This window comes from Pristiophorus japonicus, chromosome 15, assembly GCF_044704955.1.
Source record: "Pristiophorus japonicus isolate sPriJap1 chromosome 15, sPriJap1.hap1, whole genome shotgun sequence".
NCBI classification, from domain to species: Eukaryota; Metazoa; Chordata; class Chondrichthyes; family Pristiophoridae; genus Pristiophorus; species Pristiophorus japonicus.
This window is the reverse complement of record NC_091991.1, coordinates 1,896,359-1,915,027: the sequence shown is the minus strand read 5'-3', so window position 1 is coordinate 1,915,027 and position 18,669 is coordinate 1,896,359. Positions and strand designations below refer to the sequence as shown.

The following is an 18,669-nucleotide window of genomic DNA, read 5'->3' as shown; positions in this document are numbered from 1 at the left end:
GGTGAGAAAGCAGGAATGGGGTACTGAAGTTGCATGTTCAGCCATGAACTCATTGAATGGTGGTGCAGGCTCGAAGGGCCGAATGGCCTACTCCTGCACCTATTTTCTATGTTTCTATGTTTCTATGTTTCTATTTCCTGGTCAGCGCTATGTGCAGAGGTCAGACGCTTCCCCACGAGCAGGGAACATTGAAAGGAGAGTTGGCCCTGGGGCGTGTACACCCTTTCACCTCGGCCTTGCCGGAGCCTTGATGGAGAGTCCCTGTCCACTCTGAGGCACCGCTAGGGCATTGTCTCGGAAAATGTGGGGAGTAAATGGTGAGGGATGATGTAACGCTGGTGCCTGCTTATAAAAGCAATGTTTTTACACTGGAGGCAGTTCAGAGAAGGTTCACTGGGTTGATTCCGGAGATGAGGGGGTTGACTTATGTTGAGTAGGTTGGGCCTATACACATTGGAGTTCAGAAGAATGAGAGGTAATCTTATTGAAACATGTAAGATAATGAGGGGGCTCGACAAGGTGGATGCAGAGGGGATGTTTCCCCTCGTGGGGGAATCTAGAACTTGGGGGCATAGTCTCAGAATAAGGGGCCACCCATTTAAAACTGAGATGAGGAGGAATTTCTTCTCTCAGCGGGTTATAAATCTGTGAAATTCTCTGCCCCAGAGAGCTGTGGAGGCTGGGTCATTGAATATATTTAAGGTGGAGATAGTCAGATTTTTGAGCGATAAGGGAGTAAAGAGTTATGGGGGGGCGGGCAGGGAAGTGGAGCTGAGTCCATGATCAGATCAGCCATGATCGTATTAAATGGCGGAGCAGGCTCGAGGGGCCGAATGGCCGACTCCTGCTCCTATTTCTTATGTTCTTTTTATACTAATGTGAACAAATGTTTTTGTTTCTCTAGAGCCCTGTAATTGGAGGTGCAAACCTCCTCAATCCTGATATTGCTTTAACCAATGGGATTATGCACATTATTGATAAGGTATGATCAATTTTCTGAGTACACCTTGAGTCAAGTCCTACCTTAGAGATCCCCCATAGTAGCTGTACAGAAATGATGTATATTGTGAGTAAGATCATTTGGGGTAGAAATAGGTCCAAACGGGGGACAATTTGGCGGGTCGCTGTCCCGCACAGCCAGGGGCACCTGGAATACGTCCAACCCCGTATCGGGTCGGGCAATTTTTCAGGCATACCTGGCAGCCGCCTAAAACAAGTAGGCCCCATTGCCTATGCTACTGAGGGAGCCCAGCGCTGGTTTTAGTGCCCCTCTGCCATATTGAGCTGCCCTGAGCGGACTGGGAGCCAGACCGGCCTCTCTCAGGATTTATGGCCTAGCTAGCGGTCACCACCAAAAAGGTACGTAAACAACTGTTTCTTACAGCTTGATGTGGAGCCAGGAGACCCGATGACCAATTTACCGCAAGGCTTGGCCTCCCGATTCAAGCGTGCGCTGTCTGTGTAGCCTTGGATATGCGTTCGGAAACGAGCTGAACCTATACCTACCCCTTCATGTACTGTGGCGTATTAAACTGGTTTGTTTTCTCTCCCAATCCCGGGGCAGCTTTCCCTGGCCAGACTTTTATTCTCATATCCATAAAGCTCCCTCCATGGCACCATCGTCCACTCCTCCATCACCTCCAATAGAATGCAAAAGTAGGGAAGTTATGCTAAACCTGTATTGAACCTTGGTTAGAACACGCTCGGAGCACTGCGCACAGTTCTAGTCACCATATTATAAAAAGGATATAGAGGCACTGGGGAGGGTGCAGAGAAGATTTAGAAGGATGATACCAGAAATGCGAGGGTATACATATCGGGAAAGGATGAACAGACTGGGTCTCTTTTCTCTTGAACAGAGAAGGCTGAGAGGTGACCTAATAGAGGTCTTTAAAATGATGAGAGGTTTTGATAGAGTGGATACAGAGAGAATGTTTTCACTTGTGGGGAAAGAGCATAACTAGAGGCCATCAATATAAGATAGTCACCCAGAAATCCAATGGGGAATTCAGGAGAATCTTCTTTACCCAGAGAGTGGTGAGAATGTGGAACTCGCTGCCACAGGGAGGGGTTGAGGCGAATAGTATCGATGTATTTAAGGGAGGCTGGACAAGCCAATGGGGGAGAAGGGAATAGAGGGTTATGCTGATAGATTTAGATGGGGAAAGACGGGAGGAGGCTCGAGTGGAGCATAAACACCGGCATGGACTGGTTGGGCCCAATTGACGGTTTCTGTGCCATACGTAATCCAGCACCCTCTCCCCTTCTCACAGCACCTTCCCGTGCAAGCACAGGAGATGCAACACATGCCCGCTTACCTCCTCCCTTCCCACTGTCCAGGGCCCCAAACACTCCTTCCCGGTGAAACAGCAATTTACTTGTACTTCTTTCAGTTTAGTATATTGTATTCGCTGCTCACGATGTGGTCTCCTCTACATTGGGGAGACCAAACCTAGATTGGGTGAGCGCTTTGCGGAGCCCCTCCGGTCCGTCCCGTAAGCGTGACCCTGAGCTTCCGGTCGCCTGTCACTTTAATTCCCTGCCCCACTCCCACTCTGACCTCTCCGTCCTCGGCCTCCTACACTGTTCCAATGAAGCTCAACGCAAGCTCGAGGCACAGCACCTCATCTTTCGTTTAGGCACTTTACAGTCTTCGGCACTCAACATCGAGTTCCACAATTTCAGACCAGAACTGTTGCCCACATTATTTTTGATGACAGCTGTCGGTGATTCTGCCATTCCACCCTGTCTAGACCCAACTTTGGTCTCTTTACTTGTCCCATTACCGTCCCCTTTGCCTCGCACCATCATCCCGTTTGTCATTTAATCTCTCCTCCCCTCCCCCCTATCACAGACCTTCCCTTTTGTTCTTTCCCTGCCCCGACACTTGCTTAAAACCTGTTGTATCTCTAACTTTTTCCAGTTCTGACGAAGGGTCATTGACCTGAAATGTTAACTCTGTTTATCTCGCCACAGATTCCACCTGACCCACTGAGTATTTCCAGCATTTTCTGTTTTTAATTTTAAGAAAAGTTTAAAACCCCGCCTTTATAAGCACAGTGCCAGTTGAGGTTTGAACATTAGCACGTGTGATTTTGCTGCTTGTTGACGGATGATTTGGTTGTACTACGAGTTGTCATGTTGCAGGTTCTAATACCCGAGCAGCTGATGAATGTTGCACCAGTCGACCTGCTGTCGAGACTGCAGCAGATACCAGAGTACTCCCGCTTTCGAACATTTATAATTGTAAGTACTGCAGGTATAGGATCATTAAGTGCTGCTCTTTGATGCTTGCCCATTAACAAGTTGAGAATATTATGTCACTAAAACGTACCCGTTATCTGTTACAGCAACACAACTTGGCAGCAGAGATTGAGAGTGCAGGCAGCTACACTGTCTATTCACCCAATAATGACGCCATTGAGACGTATCTCAAGGAGAAATCAGTTGATGTAATGGTACGTTTGTGAGTTTAAATCTCAACTGGGCAAGTTGTGAGGTTGAATTCAATAAATCTTATTGAAACGTAACAAGGTAGATGCAGAGAGGCTGTTTTCCCTTGTGGGGGAATCTAGAAATAGGGGGCATAGTTTCAGAATAAGGGGTCGCCCATTTAAAACGGAGATGAGGAGGAATTTCTTCTCTCAGTGGGTCGTGGATCTTTGGAATTCTCTGCCCCAGAGAGCTGTAGAGGCTGGGTCACTGAATATATTTAAGCTGGAGATAGACAGATTTTTGAGCGATAAGGGAGTGAAGGGTTATGGGGAGCGGGCGGGGAAGTGGAGCTGAGTCCATGATCAGATCAGCCATGATCTTATTGAATGGCGGAGCAGGCTCAAGGGGCCGTATGGCCTACTCCTGCTCCTAATTCTTAAATGTGGAAATTTGTAGGCTGGAACCAGAACAAAATGACCCTATAATTAAAAACCCGACTGTTCTAACATGGTTGATTTCACAAGCTATTTACCAGAATGTTGCCAGGACTGGAGAATTTTAGTTATAAGGAAAGATTGGATAGGCTGGAGTTGTTTTCTTTGGAACAGAGGAGGCTGAGGGGAGACCTTATTAAGGTGTATAAAATTCATCATCATCATAGGCAGTCCCTCGGAATCCAGGAAGACTTACTTCCACTTTAAAAGTGAGTTCTCAGGTGACTGAAGAGTCCAATGTGGGAATTACAGTCTCTGTCACAGGTGGGACAGACAGTGGTTGAAGGAAAGGGAGGGTGGGGAGTCTGGTTTGCCGCACGCTCCGTCCGCTGCCTGCGCTTGGTTTCTGCACGCTCTCGGCGACGAGACTCGAGGTGCTCAGTGCCCTCCCGGATGCACTTCCTTCACTTAGGGCGGTCTTTGGCCAGGGACCCCCAGGTGTCAGTGGGAATGTTGCATTTTATCAGGGAGACTTTGAGGGTGTCCTTGAAACGTTTCCTCTGCCCATCTGGGGCTCGCTTGCCGTGTAGGAGTTCCGAGTAGAGCGCTTGCTTTGGGAGTCTTGTGTCGGGCATGCGGACAATGTGGCCCGCCCAACGGAGCTGATCAAGTGTGGTCAGTGCTTCGATGCTGGGGATGTTGGCCTGGTCGAGGACACTAATGTTGGTGCATCTGTTCTCCCAGGGGATTTGCATGATCTTGCAGAGACAGCATTGGTGCTTTTTCTCCAGTGACTTGAGGTGTCTACTGTATATGAGGGGCTTGAATAGAGTGGATAGGAAGGACCTGTTTCCCTTGGCAGAGAGGTCAATAGCCAGGGGGGATATATTTAAAGTAATTGGGGGGAGGTTTAGAGGGGACTTGAGGGGAAATTTCTTCACCCAGAGGATAGTGGGGGTCTGGAACTCACGGCCTGAAAGGGTGGTAGAGGCAGAAACCCTCACCACATTTAAAAAGTACTTGGATGTGCACCTAAAGTGCTACGGACCGAGAGCTGGGAAGTGGGATTAGGCTGGGTAGCTGGACGGCTGGCGCACACACTGATACTAAATTTGTACCAGATATTGTTCAGAGTATTGTGTACAGTGCAGGGCACCCAGGAGGATATTAAAGGGTCGAGGAGATATTTAACTGGAACCAGAGCTTATAGTTATGAAGTTCCCAAAACAATTGAGACTTGTTTTCATTCAAATAGAGACGGTTCAGAAGAGATTTAATGAGTTCTTTAAAATTATGAAAGATTTTAATTTTAAAGGAACTTGGATAAGTATTTGCTGTCAGTGCCTGCCACAAACATCAGTGCAGGTTTAGCGGCAACACTGACCGTTTGCACTGCGCTCACTGGCCCCGCCCACTCAGTGATGTCACCGAGTGTGCCACGCCTCCGTAGCACCGCGGTCGGGAACTTGACTGCTCTTGCCTGCTGTAGCGCCCGGCGCTTCTTCCGACAGGGAAAGCAGTCGGTACATTGGTGATCCCGGGGAGGGATTTGTCCGGAGAGCAAGGTAAGTGGTGAACTTTCATTTATTTAACTTCTATTTATTTATGGCGGCAGTGGGGATGTGTAGATGTGGGTCATTAGATTTTGTTTCACATTATCAGGTGCCAGGAATGCCAGAAGCCTAGCGGCAACAAATGGAGTCGAGCTTCCTGCTCTATCGCTCTGGTAGCGCCCGAGGACGAGTGTGGAACGCTTCTCTCAACGCTCCGCTCTCCTCTTGGGGCAAAACAACCGAATTTAGTACCTTGAGGCAGTAGACAGTGCTAACGTGAGGCGGTATTACCGCCTCAAGCGGGAGGCACTGAATTTCCACCCCTTAGTATAGCAACCGTTGATTGGATTAATTGTGGTACAAAGGCAGGAAGTCTCTGATGGTGACAGACAAGTCCAGGCATAAATCCACCATACAAGGTCATGTGGCAAAAGGGAGCCAATAGGGGAGAAGGAGGGGCTTGGGCAGAACTCACCAATGTGTAACTAGGCTGCGATGTTTGTTTTTAGTACCACAATACCCGGAAGAGGTGCCTGGTTGAATACCTGGAGTAGCCGAATCTGAAGAGCACATATTCCCTGCCACCTTTAAGGGGCTGCGCGGACCAGTCACAATACGGGCATGCGCGGTTTTAGCGTTGGAAGGTTGGCATGCCGGCTGCGAGGGATCCCAGAGTGCTGTGCGACCATGCAGCTTAAAGGCCACATTGGTGACTACGTTTGATTGCGCACTGCTTGTGGAACTCCTCTTCGTGCCGAGCTTAGTAAGAGCGAAACAAGGGAACTCTGGCATCTAAAGCTCGCGTTTAGCTCAGGAACAACGCTGAAGCTCATGAGAAGAAAATCAGCCGCACTGGCTCGCGGTGAGAGAAATGGGCTGCTCCTGTGTAGCAATTCACGTGATTGGATGAGGAGGTGAAGGTGGAAACGGAAAAGGAAAAGAGACAATAAATGAAAGGGTCCATTCCGCTAAACGTTGTAATAGTATTTCAGTTATCTGGAGCCCATTGGTGACGTTGCCTTGCTTTATAAAATGTCCTTCATTAATCAGACACTTTAAATGAGTTACCCTTTAGCTGATACAATCCATGAACAACAACAGCAACTTGAATTTATATAGCGTCTTTAGTAAAGCGCCACAAGTTGCTTCATAGGAGCGTTAGAAGACAAAACAAATAGTTTACAGCATTAGGAGGTTTGCACCTGACCGTTGAGAGGGTTTATGAGTTCGCGAATGAAGCAATCAGTGGCGTATGATATAAAGGATATATGTCCTGTTGTTCCCTCCAGGATGAAGATCTAATCAGATATCACGTCATTTTGGGTCAGAAGCTAATGGCAGCCGATATGCACACAGGCATGCACCGTGAGACAATGCTGGGATTCTCCTTTCAAGTTGGATTCTTTCGCAGAGATGACCAGGTATGTGGATGTAAGAAGAAAAAGAAAGACTTGCATTTATATAGCGCCTTTCACAACATCTGCACATCCCAAAGCGCTTTACAGCCAATGAAGTACTTTTGGAGCGTAGTCACTGTTGTAATGTTAGAAACGTGGCAGTTAATTTGCGCACAGCAAGCTCCCACAAGCGCTTTGGCACGTCCAGAGGTCATGAATGGTGCTATATAAATGCAGGTCCTTTGTTCTTTCTTTCTTCAAACCTTTGTCACCACCAAACTTGACTTGTGTCTGTCAAGTATTTGCTGTATTTTATATGCCACTGTATAGATGGAAGGATTCCTGTGTGTCAGCCGTGGCTCAGGGGACAGCACTCTCGCCTCTGCGTCAGAAGGTTGTGGGTTCAAGTCCCACTCCAGAGACTTGAGCACAAAATCTAGGCTGACACTCCCAGTGCGGGGCTGAGGGAGTGCTGCACTGTCGGAGGGGCCGACTTTCAGATGAGACGTTAAACCGAGGCCCCGTCTGCTCTCTCAGGTGGATGTAAAAGATCCCATGGCACTATTTCAAAGAGCAGGGGAGTTCTTCCTGGGGCTAATATTTATCCATCAATTAACATCACTAAAACAGATTATCTGGTCATTATCACATTGCTGTTTGTGGGAGCTTGCTGTGCGCAAACTGGCTGCTGCATTTCCTACATTACAACAATGACTACACTCCAAAAGTACTTCATTGGCTGTAAAGCGCTTTGAGATGTCCAGTGGTTGTGAAAGGCGCTATACAAATGCAAGTCTTTCTTTTTATTTACTCTATCAGAACTATTAATGATTTTGAGCAGTTCTAATAAATCTCCCCTGTAGTAACAAACTGTATATTATTGCAGCTTTTTGTCAATGATGTACCAGTCAATTGCACCGATGTGGAAACGAACAAAGGAGTGATCCACGGCCTAACCAAGGTTCTGGAGATCCAGAAAAACCGCTGCGACACCAACGAAACCGCAGTGATACGGGTAAGTGGCAAAATGATTCATAGTGACTGCAACCAAAACTCCTTCTAGCTTCTGGTGCAATCAGTGGGGGGTTGGTTCTGCCCTGGAGTGGGACTTGAACCCACAACCTTCTGAGCTAGAGGCGAGAGTGCTGCCCACTGAGCCATGGCTTTCACAAGTTAGCAACGAGCTGAAATACAAATATGTCAAGTTTGGGGCCGAAATTGCCCTGATTTGCGACTCCTGTTTGCACCTCCGGGGGGTGGAGAGCGGGGGGCAGGGGAGGGCGCGAGGGGAGGCGGGGGGAGTGGGAGGGAGCGGAGGGCGCGGAATTGCGCAGGAGTTAGCGGAGGCGCTGCCTCGGAACCCGGCCCAACAGGAAGTGGAGAGCTGGAGAATGCACTACGAGGGGTGGTAACTACAATTTTGCGTGGGCACAGGATGTCCCGCCCCCAATCGGGGCGCTGAGGAATTTCTCCCCCAAAGATTAGACTTATAACATAACAACAACAGGTATTTATATAGCGCCTTTAACGTAGTAAATTGTCCCGAGGCGCTTCACAGGAGCGTTATCGGACAAAACATTTGACACTGAGCCGCTTAAGGAGAAATTGACACAGATGATTAAAAGCTTGGTCAGTGAGGTAGGTTTTAAGGAGCGTCGTAAAGGAGGAGGGGGAGGTGGAGAGGTTTAGGGAGGGAGTTCCAGAGCTTGGGGCCCAGGCAGCTGAAGGCACGGCCCACGGTTGGTTGAGCGATTATAATCAGGGATACTCAGGAGGGCAGAATTAGAGGAGCGCAGAGATCTTGGGGGGTTGTGGGGCTGGAGGAGATTACAGAGATAGGGAGGGGCGAGGGCCATGGAGGGATTTGAAAACAAGGATGAGAATTTTGAAATCAAGATGTGGTAAAATAAGAGAAATACAACCTGTCAACATCAACAAGGTGATCAAGGTGATGGATCCCGAATGGCCATATGGTAACACGAGCAGTCCAGTCCGAGAACGTTATAATTTTCTATATTTACATCTGCCTTACATACATTAAATCACTCGTTATATTATAGGAACTTAAGCCCACTTTTTGTGCCTGTATGTCAATAGATTTCCATATTTCCCCAAACCAAGCAGCCTGCTAACCGTTCCCGCGCATTCCAAGATAGGCAGAAACAACCAATCACGGTTGCCATACTCTGATCCCATAAACACAAGATAACCACAGTCGCCAGTGCACAAGAGATTGGGAGTGACAGGCAGCACTGGAGTAAGAAATAATATGGTATTAGGTGGCGGTCAGACGAGAGAATACAAGAAGGTCTAAGATAGATTTACAGTACATGTGTGTAAACGCACACAACCAGCTAAATAAGATTGGTGAACTGCAGGTCAGAGGCTGGGTATTCTGCGTCGAGTGTCTCACCTCCTGACTCCCCAAAGCCTTTCCACCATCTACAAGGCACAAGTCAGGAGTGTGCTGGAATACTCTCCACTTGCCTGGATGAGTGCAGCTCCAACAACACTCAAGAAGCTCAACACCATCCAGGACAAAGCAGCCACTTGATTGGCTCCCCATCCACCACCTTCAACATTCACTCCCTCCACCACCGGCGCCCCCTGGCTGCAGTGTGTACCATCTACAAGATGCACTGCAGCAACTCGCCAAGGCTTCTTCGGCAGCATCTCCCAAACCCGCGACCTCTACCACCTAGCAGGACAAGGGCAGCAGGAGCATGGGAACACCACCACCTCCACGTTCCCCTCCCAGTCACACACTATCCTGACTTGGAAATATATCGGCCGTTCCTTCATCGTCGCTGGGTCACAATCCTGGAACTCCCTCCCTAACAGCACTGTGGGAGCACCTTCACCACACGGACTGCAGCGGTTCAAGAAGGCGGCTCACCACCACCTTCTCAAGGGGCAATTAAGGATGGGCAATAAATGCCGGCCTGGCCAGCGATGCCCACATCCCAGGAACAAATATTTTTTTAAATAGCCACAGGGGAATATGATGTTGTGGCGATCACAGAGACCTGGCTCAAAAAAGGAGCAGGATTGGGTTTTAAATATTCCGGGATATAAGGTGTTCAGGAAAGATAGCGAAGGAAAGAAAGGAGGTGGGTGCAGTATTGATTAAGGAGCATGTTACAATGCTAGAGAGAGAGAATGTCCTCGAGTGATCCAGGACAGAATCTATTTGGTTAGAGTTAAGAAACAATCGAGGTGTCATTACACCACTAGGTGTATTCTACAGGCCACCAACTCTGGGAAAGATATAGAGAAATAAATTTGCAGGGAAATTCGAGAGGTGCAAGAACTATAGAGTAGTGATAATGGGGGACTTCAATTATCCTGAGATAGACTGGATAGTAACAGTGTAAAGGGCAGAGAGGGGGAGAATTTCTGAAGTGTGTTCAGGAGAACTTTCTTGATCAGTACGTTTCCGACCCAGTGAGGGAGGAGGCATTGCTGGATCTGGTTCTGGGGAACGAGGTAGATCAAGTGTAGCAAGTGTCAGTCGGGGAACATTTAGGGAACAGTGATCATAGTACCATAAGGTTTAGATTATTAATCTAGAGTAAAAATACTTAATTGGAAAAAGGCAAATTTCAGTGGGTTGAGAATGGATCTCTCGGGTAAATTGGAATCAAGGATTGGCAGGCAAAATTGTAATCGAACAATGGGCTGCCTTTAAAGAGGAGATGGTCCGGGTACAGTCGAGGTATATTCCCACAAGGGGGAAGGGTAGGGCAACTAACACCAGAGCTCCCTGGATGACGAAAGAGATAGAGAGTAAGATGAAGCAGACAAAGAGTGTTACTAACAGCTTTCTGGTTGAGAATACAAGTGAGAAAACAAGTCAGCAGGCCGGGGCCATTGGAGGGAGCAGCGTGTGGTAGCATACCACCGCAGGGAGCAGCTGCTGCAGGAGGGCGACGGCTGTGAAGCCAGGTCGCTGATTGCAGTGCGGGCAGGCACAGCAGGAGGGGCGAAGGAGCGGCGAGAGTCCGTAGAGGGAAGTGACTGGGGCCCAGGAGAGGCGTGAATCTGGGGCCCAGAAGAGGCGAGGGCCCAGGGGCAGCACGGGCCAGCCCACACTGCGATATGTGAGCGCGCTCGGTCTGTGCAGCAGAGCTGATCTCCACTTAGTCTTGGGTAATTCTTGCCATTGGACCAAGACCTCGCTCTGTCAAGCCCGTGTGGTGGTCATCATAGGTTAAAAAAATCCACGCACAGGCATCTTCCACCCTTCACTATGTTGTTCGGGATCTGGAATATTAGGTCCTTCATTGAAACACCTGTGAACCTATCCCTTTTTGGCATGGAAGCAAGTCATCCTCGATACGAGGGACTGCCTCTGATGATGATGATGATGATGTGAGAATCGGGCTGAATATAGAAAGTTCAGGGAGAAGTGAAAAAGGAAATGAGGGACAGAGAGAGAGTATGAGAATAGATTGGCAGCTATCAAAGGCGGAATTCAACAATCTGCTATAGGCATATAAATAATAAACAGGTAGTAAGAGGAGAGGTGGGGCTGATTGGGACCAAAAAGGAGACCTTCACATGGAGGCAGAGACATGGCCAAGGAACTAAATGAGTACTTTGTATCTGTCTTTAGCAAGGAAGCTGCTGCCAAAGTCACAGTGAAAGAGAAGGTAGTGGAGATACTGAATGAGATAAAAATGGACAGAGGTACTAGAAAGGCTGTCGGTACTTAACGTTGATAAGTCGCCAGGACCAGATGGGATGCATCCTAGGATACTGAGGGAAGTTAAGGAGGAAATAGTGGAGGTACTGACCATAATTTTCCAATCCTCCTTGGATATGGGGGTGATGCCAGAGATTGGAGAATTGCAAGTATTACACCCTTGTTCAAAAAGGGTGCAAGGATAAACCCAGCAACTACAGGCCAGTTAGTTTAACCTTGGTAATGGGGAAGCTTTTACAAACAATACTGGGACAAAGTTAAGTCACTTGAACAAGTGTGGATTAATTAAGGAAAGCCAGCACGGATTTGGTTATGTCTATAATGTACTTGTGAATGATTCCACGAGGCAATGTGTTGTACTCAAACTGCAGTGACCTTGGTCCTTTATTCATAACTCCAGAGTGAGGCGGCCACGTGGTGGCTACCCTTTTATACAGCCCCTGCCACCAGGGCAGGAAACCCCGGTCATAGAAACATAGAAACATAGAAAATAGGTGCAGGAGTAGGCCATTCGGCCCTTCGAGCCTGCACCGCCATTCAATGAGTTCATGGCTGAACATGCAACTTCAGTACCCCATTCCTGTTTTCTCACCATACCCCTTGATCCCCCGAGTAGTAAGGACTACATCTAACTCCTTTTTGAATATATTTAGTGAATTGGCCTCAACAACTTTCTGTGGTAGAGAATTCCACAGGTTCACCACTCTCTGGGTGAAGAAGTTTCTCCTCATCTCGGTCCTAAATGGCTTACCCCTTATCCTTAGACTGTGACCCCTGGTTCTGGACTTCCCCAACATTGGGAACATTCTTCCTGCATCTAACCTGTCTAAACCCGTCAGAATTTTAAACGTTTCTATGAGATCACCACCAGTTGCACCCTCTAGTGGTTCCAGTATAGTATATACACAGTGTAAACCTTATTGATAGTACATCAAGCAAACAAGTCTCCATCTTATGCAACTATACATTGACTACATAGAGAGTATATCTATAGTTTGCATATATAACAGATTTGTTAAAGGCAAATTGTGTTCAACTAATTTGCTTGAGTTTTTTGATGAGGTAACAGAGAGGGTTGATGAGGGCAATGCGGTTGACGTGGTGTGCATAGACTTCCAAAAGGAATTTGATAAAGTGCCACATAATCAGCTTGCAGCAAAATTGAAGCCCATGGAATAAAAGGGACAATGACAGCATGGATACGGAATTGGCTCAGTGACAGGAAACAGAGAGTAGTGGTAACGGTTGTTTCTGGGACTGGAGGAAGGTATACAGTGATGTTCCCCAGGGGCTGGTACTGGGACCACTGCTTTTCTTGATGTATATTAATGACTTGGACTTGGGTGTACAGGGCACTATTTCAAAATTTGCAGATGACACAAAACCTGGAAGTATAGTGAGCAGTGAGGAGGATAGGGATAGACTTCAGGAAGACAAAGACAGGCTGGTGGGATGGGCGGACACGGGGCAGATGAAACTTAACGCAGAAAAGTGCAAAGTGATAAATTATGGTAGGAAGAACGAGGAGAGAAATATAAACTAAAGGATACAATCCTAAAGGGGGTATATGGACAAAGAGACCTGGGGGTATATGGGCACAAATTGTTGAAGGTGGCAGGGCAGGATGAGAAGGCGGTTAAAAAAGTTTACGGGATTCTGGGCTTCATAAATAGGGGCATAGCGCTGGAAATTCGGTCTTCTGCCGCGCCCCGGAGGGGCAGCAACGGCGCCGGAGAGCATTTCCGGACAGGGCCCCGCCGGGGCATTCGGTGCCGGTATCGGTGGGGTGCGGAGCAATACTGGCCGGGGTAGGCGAGCCGGTGTGCAATGGCCCTGGTTATGACACCGGCTCGATTTGTGCCTCCCGCCCGAGCCATAGCGCTCCGTAGCGCCCCCTGCTGTTACCGCCAGTGAAAGCGGGCGTTCTGAGCTGCAGCGCCAGCACTGAGGTCAGTAATAGCCACCTCGGGTAAGTGTGACTGTTGTGGGTTATGTTGTGGTGGCGTGAACTAAGTATTGGGAATGTTTTTGGTGTTTTTTTCAGGTTCCCCCCCCTCCCGGTCCCCAGGACTCTGTTTTGGCCCTCCCAGGCCGACTCTTTAGCTGGGGATTTCCCCTTGGCTCAGCCGGCCTAGCGCCCTGAGAGGTGTACAACGCCTCCCTTAGCGCCCCGCCCCACACTCAGGGCCCAGCCAATAACATTTGTGGCGGCAGATGCAAACCGTCTGCCGCCGCAAAATTTACCGCTCGGCCTGGGACACCTCCCCCACTGAGGCCGAAGTAGTTCTCCCCCAAAGAGTACAAACAAGGAAGTTATGATCAACATTTATAAAATACTGGTTCGGCATCAACTGGAGCATTGTGTCCAATTCTGGGCACCACACTTTAGGAAGGATGTGAAGGCCTTCGAGAGGGCGCAGAAAATATTGACAAGAATGGTTCCAGGGATGAGGGACTTCAGTGACGTGGATAGACTGGAGAAGTTGGGGTTGTTCTCCTTGGAGCAGAGAAGGTTGAGAGGAGATTTGATCGAGGTGTTCAAAATCATGAGGGGTCTGGACAGAGTAGATCGAGAGAGACTGTTCTCATTGGTGGAAGGGTCGAGAACCAGAGGACACAGATTTAAGGCGATTGGCAGAAGAACCAAAGGCGACATGAGGAAAAACATTTTTACGCAGCGAGTGGTTAGGATCTGGAATGCGCTGCCTGAGAGGGTGATGGAGGAAAGCACTGCTTTCAAAAGGGAATTGGATCAATATCTGAAGGAAATAAATTTGCAGGACTATGGGGAAAGGACGGGGGAGTGGGACTGGCTGAGGGGCTCTTGCAGAGAGCCGGCACGGGCTCGATGGACTGAATGGCCCCTTTCTGTGCTGTAACCGTTCTATGATTCTATGACAGTATCCGATGCAGGTGTATAAGGGCAGTTACACAAAGCTCTGACAATAAGAACGTTAAATCCAATCGGCCTACTCTATTGAAAAGCCAGTGAGACTTGGTTTACTCACATTTTCCGAGGTGGCAAACCCTCTACTCCAGCCAGCCGTCAGGCGCCCGAGATGCACCCACCTAGTGTCACAGGCACCCACTGGGTGCAATGAAAGGTGATCTCCCCCCTACCCACCACTAACCGTGCAAACTCTGGTGGGATCAGTGGGACCACCATCATCGTTAGCCCACACATTCACGGGGTCGTTGAAACTCACATAGCTTTTGAAGGTTTCGCAATTCAACTCATTTATAAAGAGGAATATTTGTTCTTTTTTGAAGGGCGATTGCATTAACTGTCGGTATAAACCCATCTGCCCTCCTGGGTCCAAGCCTGAGGTAAGTTGACATTTTGAGTTGCAATTTTGCACAATTTCGATGGCCCAATTCCATTTTGTTCTAATTCTAAATTCATCATTTGCTGTAATGCAGGTGGGGAACAGGACGAAATGCATCTTTGTCTGGTACCTGCAAAGGAAGAGGTTTCTGTCTCTGGGCTGTCTGACAAACTGTGTGAAAAGTGTCATTGTAAGTCAGATTCATACCTGATTCAAGATAAAATGAAATAAAACTGATGGCAAAATATAGATACTAATTAGCAGCAGTAAATTTAACGTTCGATCCACAACGTCAGGTTTATTGTTCGCTCTCGATACAGAAGAAAAGACTTGCATTTATATAGCGCCAGTCACAACCTCTGGATGTCCCAAAGAGTTTTACAGCCAATGCAGTACTGTCATAATGTGGGAAACGCAGCCAATTTGCGCACAGCAAGCTCCCACAATAAGCAATGTGATAATGACCAGATCATCTGTTTTTGTTATGTTGATTGAGGGATAAATATTGGCCCCAGGACACCGGGGATAACTCCCCTGCTCTTCTTCGAAATAGTACCACAGGATCTTCTACATCCACCTGAGAGAGCAGACAGGGCCTCGGTTTAACGTCTCATCCGAAAGACGGCACCTCTGACAGTGCAGCACTCTCTCAGCACTGCACTGGGAGTGTCAGCCTAGTCGATGTGTTGCTCGGTGTGTGTCCCTGGGAACAGTCCATAAAGCACAGAGTCCTGTGTTACAGAGCTGCTTGGGATGAACCTCGACAGCAACCACTGCATCCCTTTCTAGACCTTCTTTGCAAAGGCACATTCCAGAAGGAGATGGACGACGGTCTCGTCTCCAGGGCAGCCAACTCCAGGGCAGCGTGCCGTGATGCTGAGACGCCGGCTGTGCATGAAGGATCTGACGGGTAGGGTCCGGCTCACCTCCAGCCAAGCTATGTCTTGGCGCTTGTTCAAAAGCTCTGGCATTGAAGCTTTGACAGTCTGCTCAGGGAACCACCCAACAGGATCCACCATCTCCTTCTTCTGTAGGGTCTCGAGTGGGCACCCGATTGTTGCTGGGACAACCCCCAACCCAGGACACCAGGCCAAGGTCAACGCAGGGATGGGGCAGTGAGCGGAAGGCCCACCCGAACCCTGTAAGGATGGGGATATAAATTGCAACCCTTGTTGTTCCTGTTTGTTTGAAAGTAGTTGTCTCTCTGTGCACCAGTGCAGCATTATCCCTCCGCCATTGTTGCAGTCTATACGTGTAAACCTTTCCTTTCATCGGACATATTGAGCCTATGCACATCAGAAAGCAGAATTTAAAATGTGATTATACTGCTGAGTCTGGTTTAGTTTTTGGTGGGTTTCTTCCAGACTCGAGACTGCTGCACGGGCTACTTTGGTAAACAATGTCAAGCATGTCCAGGAAAGGCTACAAACTTCTGCTTTGGGAATGGCATTTGCCAAGACGGTATTAATGGCACAGGAACGTGCGAATGTGAAGAAGGTTTTGCAGGGACAGCATGCGAGACCTGTGTCACTGGAGAGTACGGAGTACATTGTGATCAAGGTATGTTTGGTGACTGTCCTTATCCTAACTGGTTGGGGGAAATGTGAATCCAGTAATCAATCAGGGAATGAATGCCCCTGGCCATTACAGGAGTAATTCCACAATCCACAATCTCCCCGAGAGCTCAGCTCCGTATGTGTTAGCGATATTACATAGAATTTCATCGAATGTCCAGCACAGGAACAGGCCATTTGGCCCAACTGGTCCATGTCAGTGTTGCGTAGAATAGAATCACAGAAAGTTACAGCACAGAAGGAGGCCATTCGGCCCATTGTGTCTGTGCCGGCTGACAAAGACCTACCCAGCCTAACCCCACTTTCCAGCTCTCAGTCCCTAACCCTGCAGGTTACGGCACTTCAGGTGCACATCCGAATACTGTTTAAATGTGGTGAGGGTTTCTGCCTCCACCACCCTTTCAGGCCGTGAGTTCCAGACCTCCACCACCCTCTGGGTGAAGACATTTCTCCTCAAATCCCCTCTAAACCTCCCCCCAATCACTTTAAATCTATGCCCCCTGGTTGCTGCTCCACACTAGGATCCCCCCATCCTACTTCTTCTCACGCTATCAGCATATCCTTCTAATCCTTTCTCCCTTACGCACTTCTCCAGCTTCCCCTTAAAGGCATCTGTGATAAAATTACATAGAACAGTACAGGAGGCCATTCGGCCCATCCAGTCTGTGCCGGTTTTGTCGAAGAGCGATTCCATCAGTCCCACTCCCCCCACTCTATCCCCATTATATGTAGTAAACCTAGTGAGGTTTCTGGAGAAATTATAAATGTGTTCTAAAAGAACTAGTAATTGAGGAAATCCTGCTGCTATGGTTACACCTCGCTAACTCTTAGCAGCCCGAGCAAATCCTCTCCTTGCTGTTTCAAATTATCTCCATACTTTTCACGTGGTATATTATGGAAAATTATTTATGCCCTCAAGATGTCTAAAAGCACTGAATAACCAATTCATTACTTTTAAAGTAGTCTTAATGTAGACAAACACAGAAATAGTACTGTGCCAATTATCGTGCCACCAAGGCAAGTTGTGAAATTGAATTTAATAAATCTGCTCATTTGTTGTTTCGCACCATAGGAAAACAGGAACAGGAACAGGCCATTCAGCCCCTCGAGGCTGTTCCCCCATTCAGTGAGATCATGGCTGATCTGTGAGCTAACCCCATATACCTGCCTTTGGCCCATATCCCTTAACACCATTGGTTAACAAAAATCTATCCATCTCCAATTTAAAATTAACGATTGGCCTAGCATCAATTACCGTTTGCGGAAGAGAGTTCAAAACTTCTACAGCCCATTCTGTGTCGAACTGTTTCCTGATTTCACTCCTCAAAGGTCTGGCTCTAATTTTTAGACTCTGCCCCCTCGTCCTACACTCCCCAATCAGCGGAGATAGTTTCTCTCTATCCATCCGATCTGTTCCCTTAATATCAGGAAAAATAATCTTGAAAGGTTCCAGATTATCGTGAAAACCCAACAGTTTCACAATGTCCTTCGGAGAAGTGAGGTTGGGGATGGCAGCCATCAGGAAATTAGGGATGCGGGCAATAAAGGTACAGCAGTTATCATGGGTGACTTTAATCTAATATTGATTGGGCTAAACAAACTGGCAGCAATATGGTAGAGGAGGATTTCCTGGAGTGTATTAGGAATGGTTTCCTAGACCAATATGTCAAGGAACCAACTAGAGAGCTGGCCATCCGAGACTGGGTGTTGTGTAATGAGAGAGGACTAATTAGCAATCTTGTTGTGCGAGGCCCCTTAGGGAAGAGTGACCATAATATGGTAGAATTCTTCATTAAGATGGAGAGTGACACAGTTAATTCAGAGACTAAGGTCCTGAACTTAAAGAAAGCTAACTTCGATGGTATGAGACGTGAATTGGCTAGAATAGACAGGTGAATGATACTCAAAGGGTTGACGGTGGATAGGCAATTGCAGACATTTAAAGATCACATGGATGAACTTCAACAATTGTACATCCCTGTCTGGCGTAAAAATAAAACGAGGAAGGTGGCTCAACCGTGGCTAACAAGGGAAATTAGGGATAGTGTTAAATCCAAGGAATGGGATGTAAATTGATCAGAAAAAGCAGCAAATCTGAGGACTGGGAGAAATTTAGAATTCAGCAGAGGAGGACAAAGGGTTTAATTAGGACACGGAAAATAGAGTATGAGCAGAAGCTTGCAGAAACATAGAAACATAGAAACATAGAAAATAGATGTAGGAGTAGGTCATTCGGCCCTTCGAG

At 47.8% G+C, this 18,669-nt stretch overlaps 1 protein-coding gene across 1 annotated transcript in view; it reads left to right on the top strand.

Annotated features, from left to right (window-relative positions):
* The window catches only part of LOC139281369 (stabilin-2-like), a 244,136-nt gene that overhangs the window by 107,248 nt on the left and 118,219 nt on the right, over window positions 1–18,669 (top strand). Inside the window, exons 31-38 of the mRNA XM_070901523.1 lie at window positions 905–982; window positions 3,148–3,246; window positions 3,351–3,458; window positions 6,712–6,843; window positions 7,706–7,834; window positions 14,795–14,851; window positions 14,945–15,040; window positions 16,215–16,410. Coding sequence (XP_070757624.1) covers window positions 905–982; window positions 3,148–3,246; window positions 3,351–3,458; window positions 6,712–6,843; window positions 7,706–7,834; window positions 14,795–14,851; window positions 14,945–15,040; window positions 16,215–16,410 — 895 coding nt within the window. The remainder of the gene's footprint in view (window positions 1–904; window positions 983–3,147; window positions 3,247–3,350; window positions 3,459–6,711; window positions 6,844–7,705; window positions 7,835–14,794; window positions 14,852–14,944; window positions 15,041–16,214; window positions 16,411–18,669) is intronic.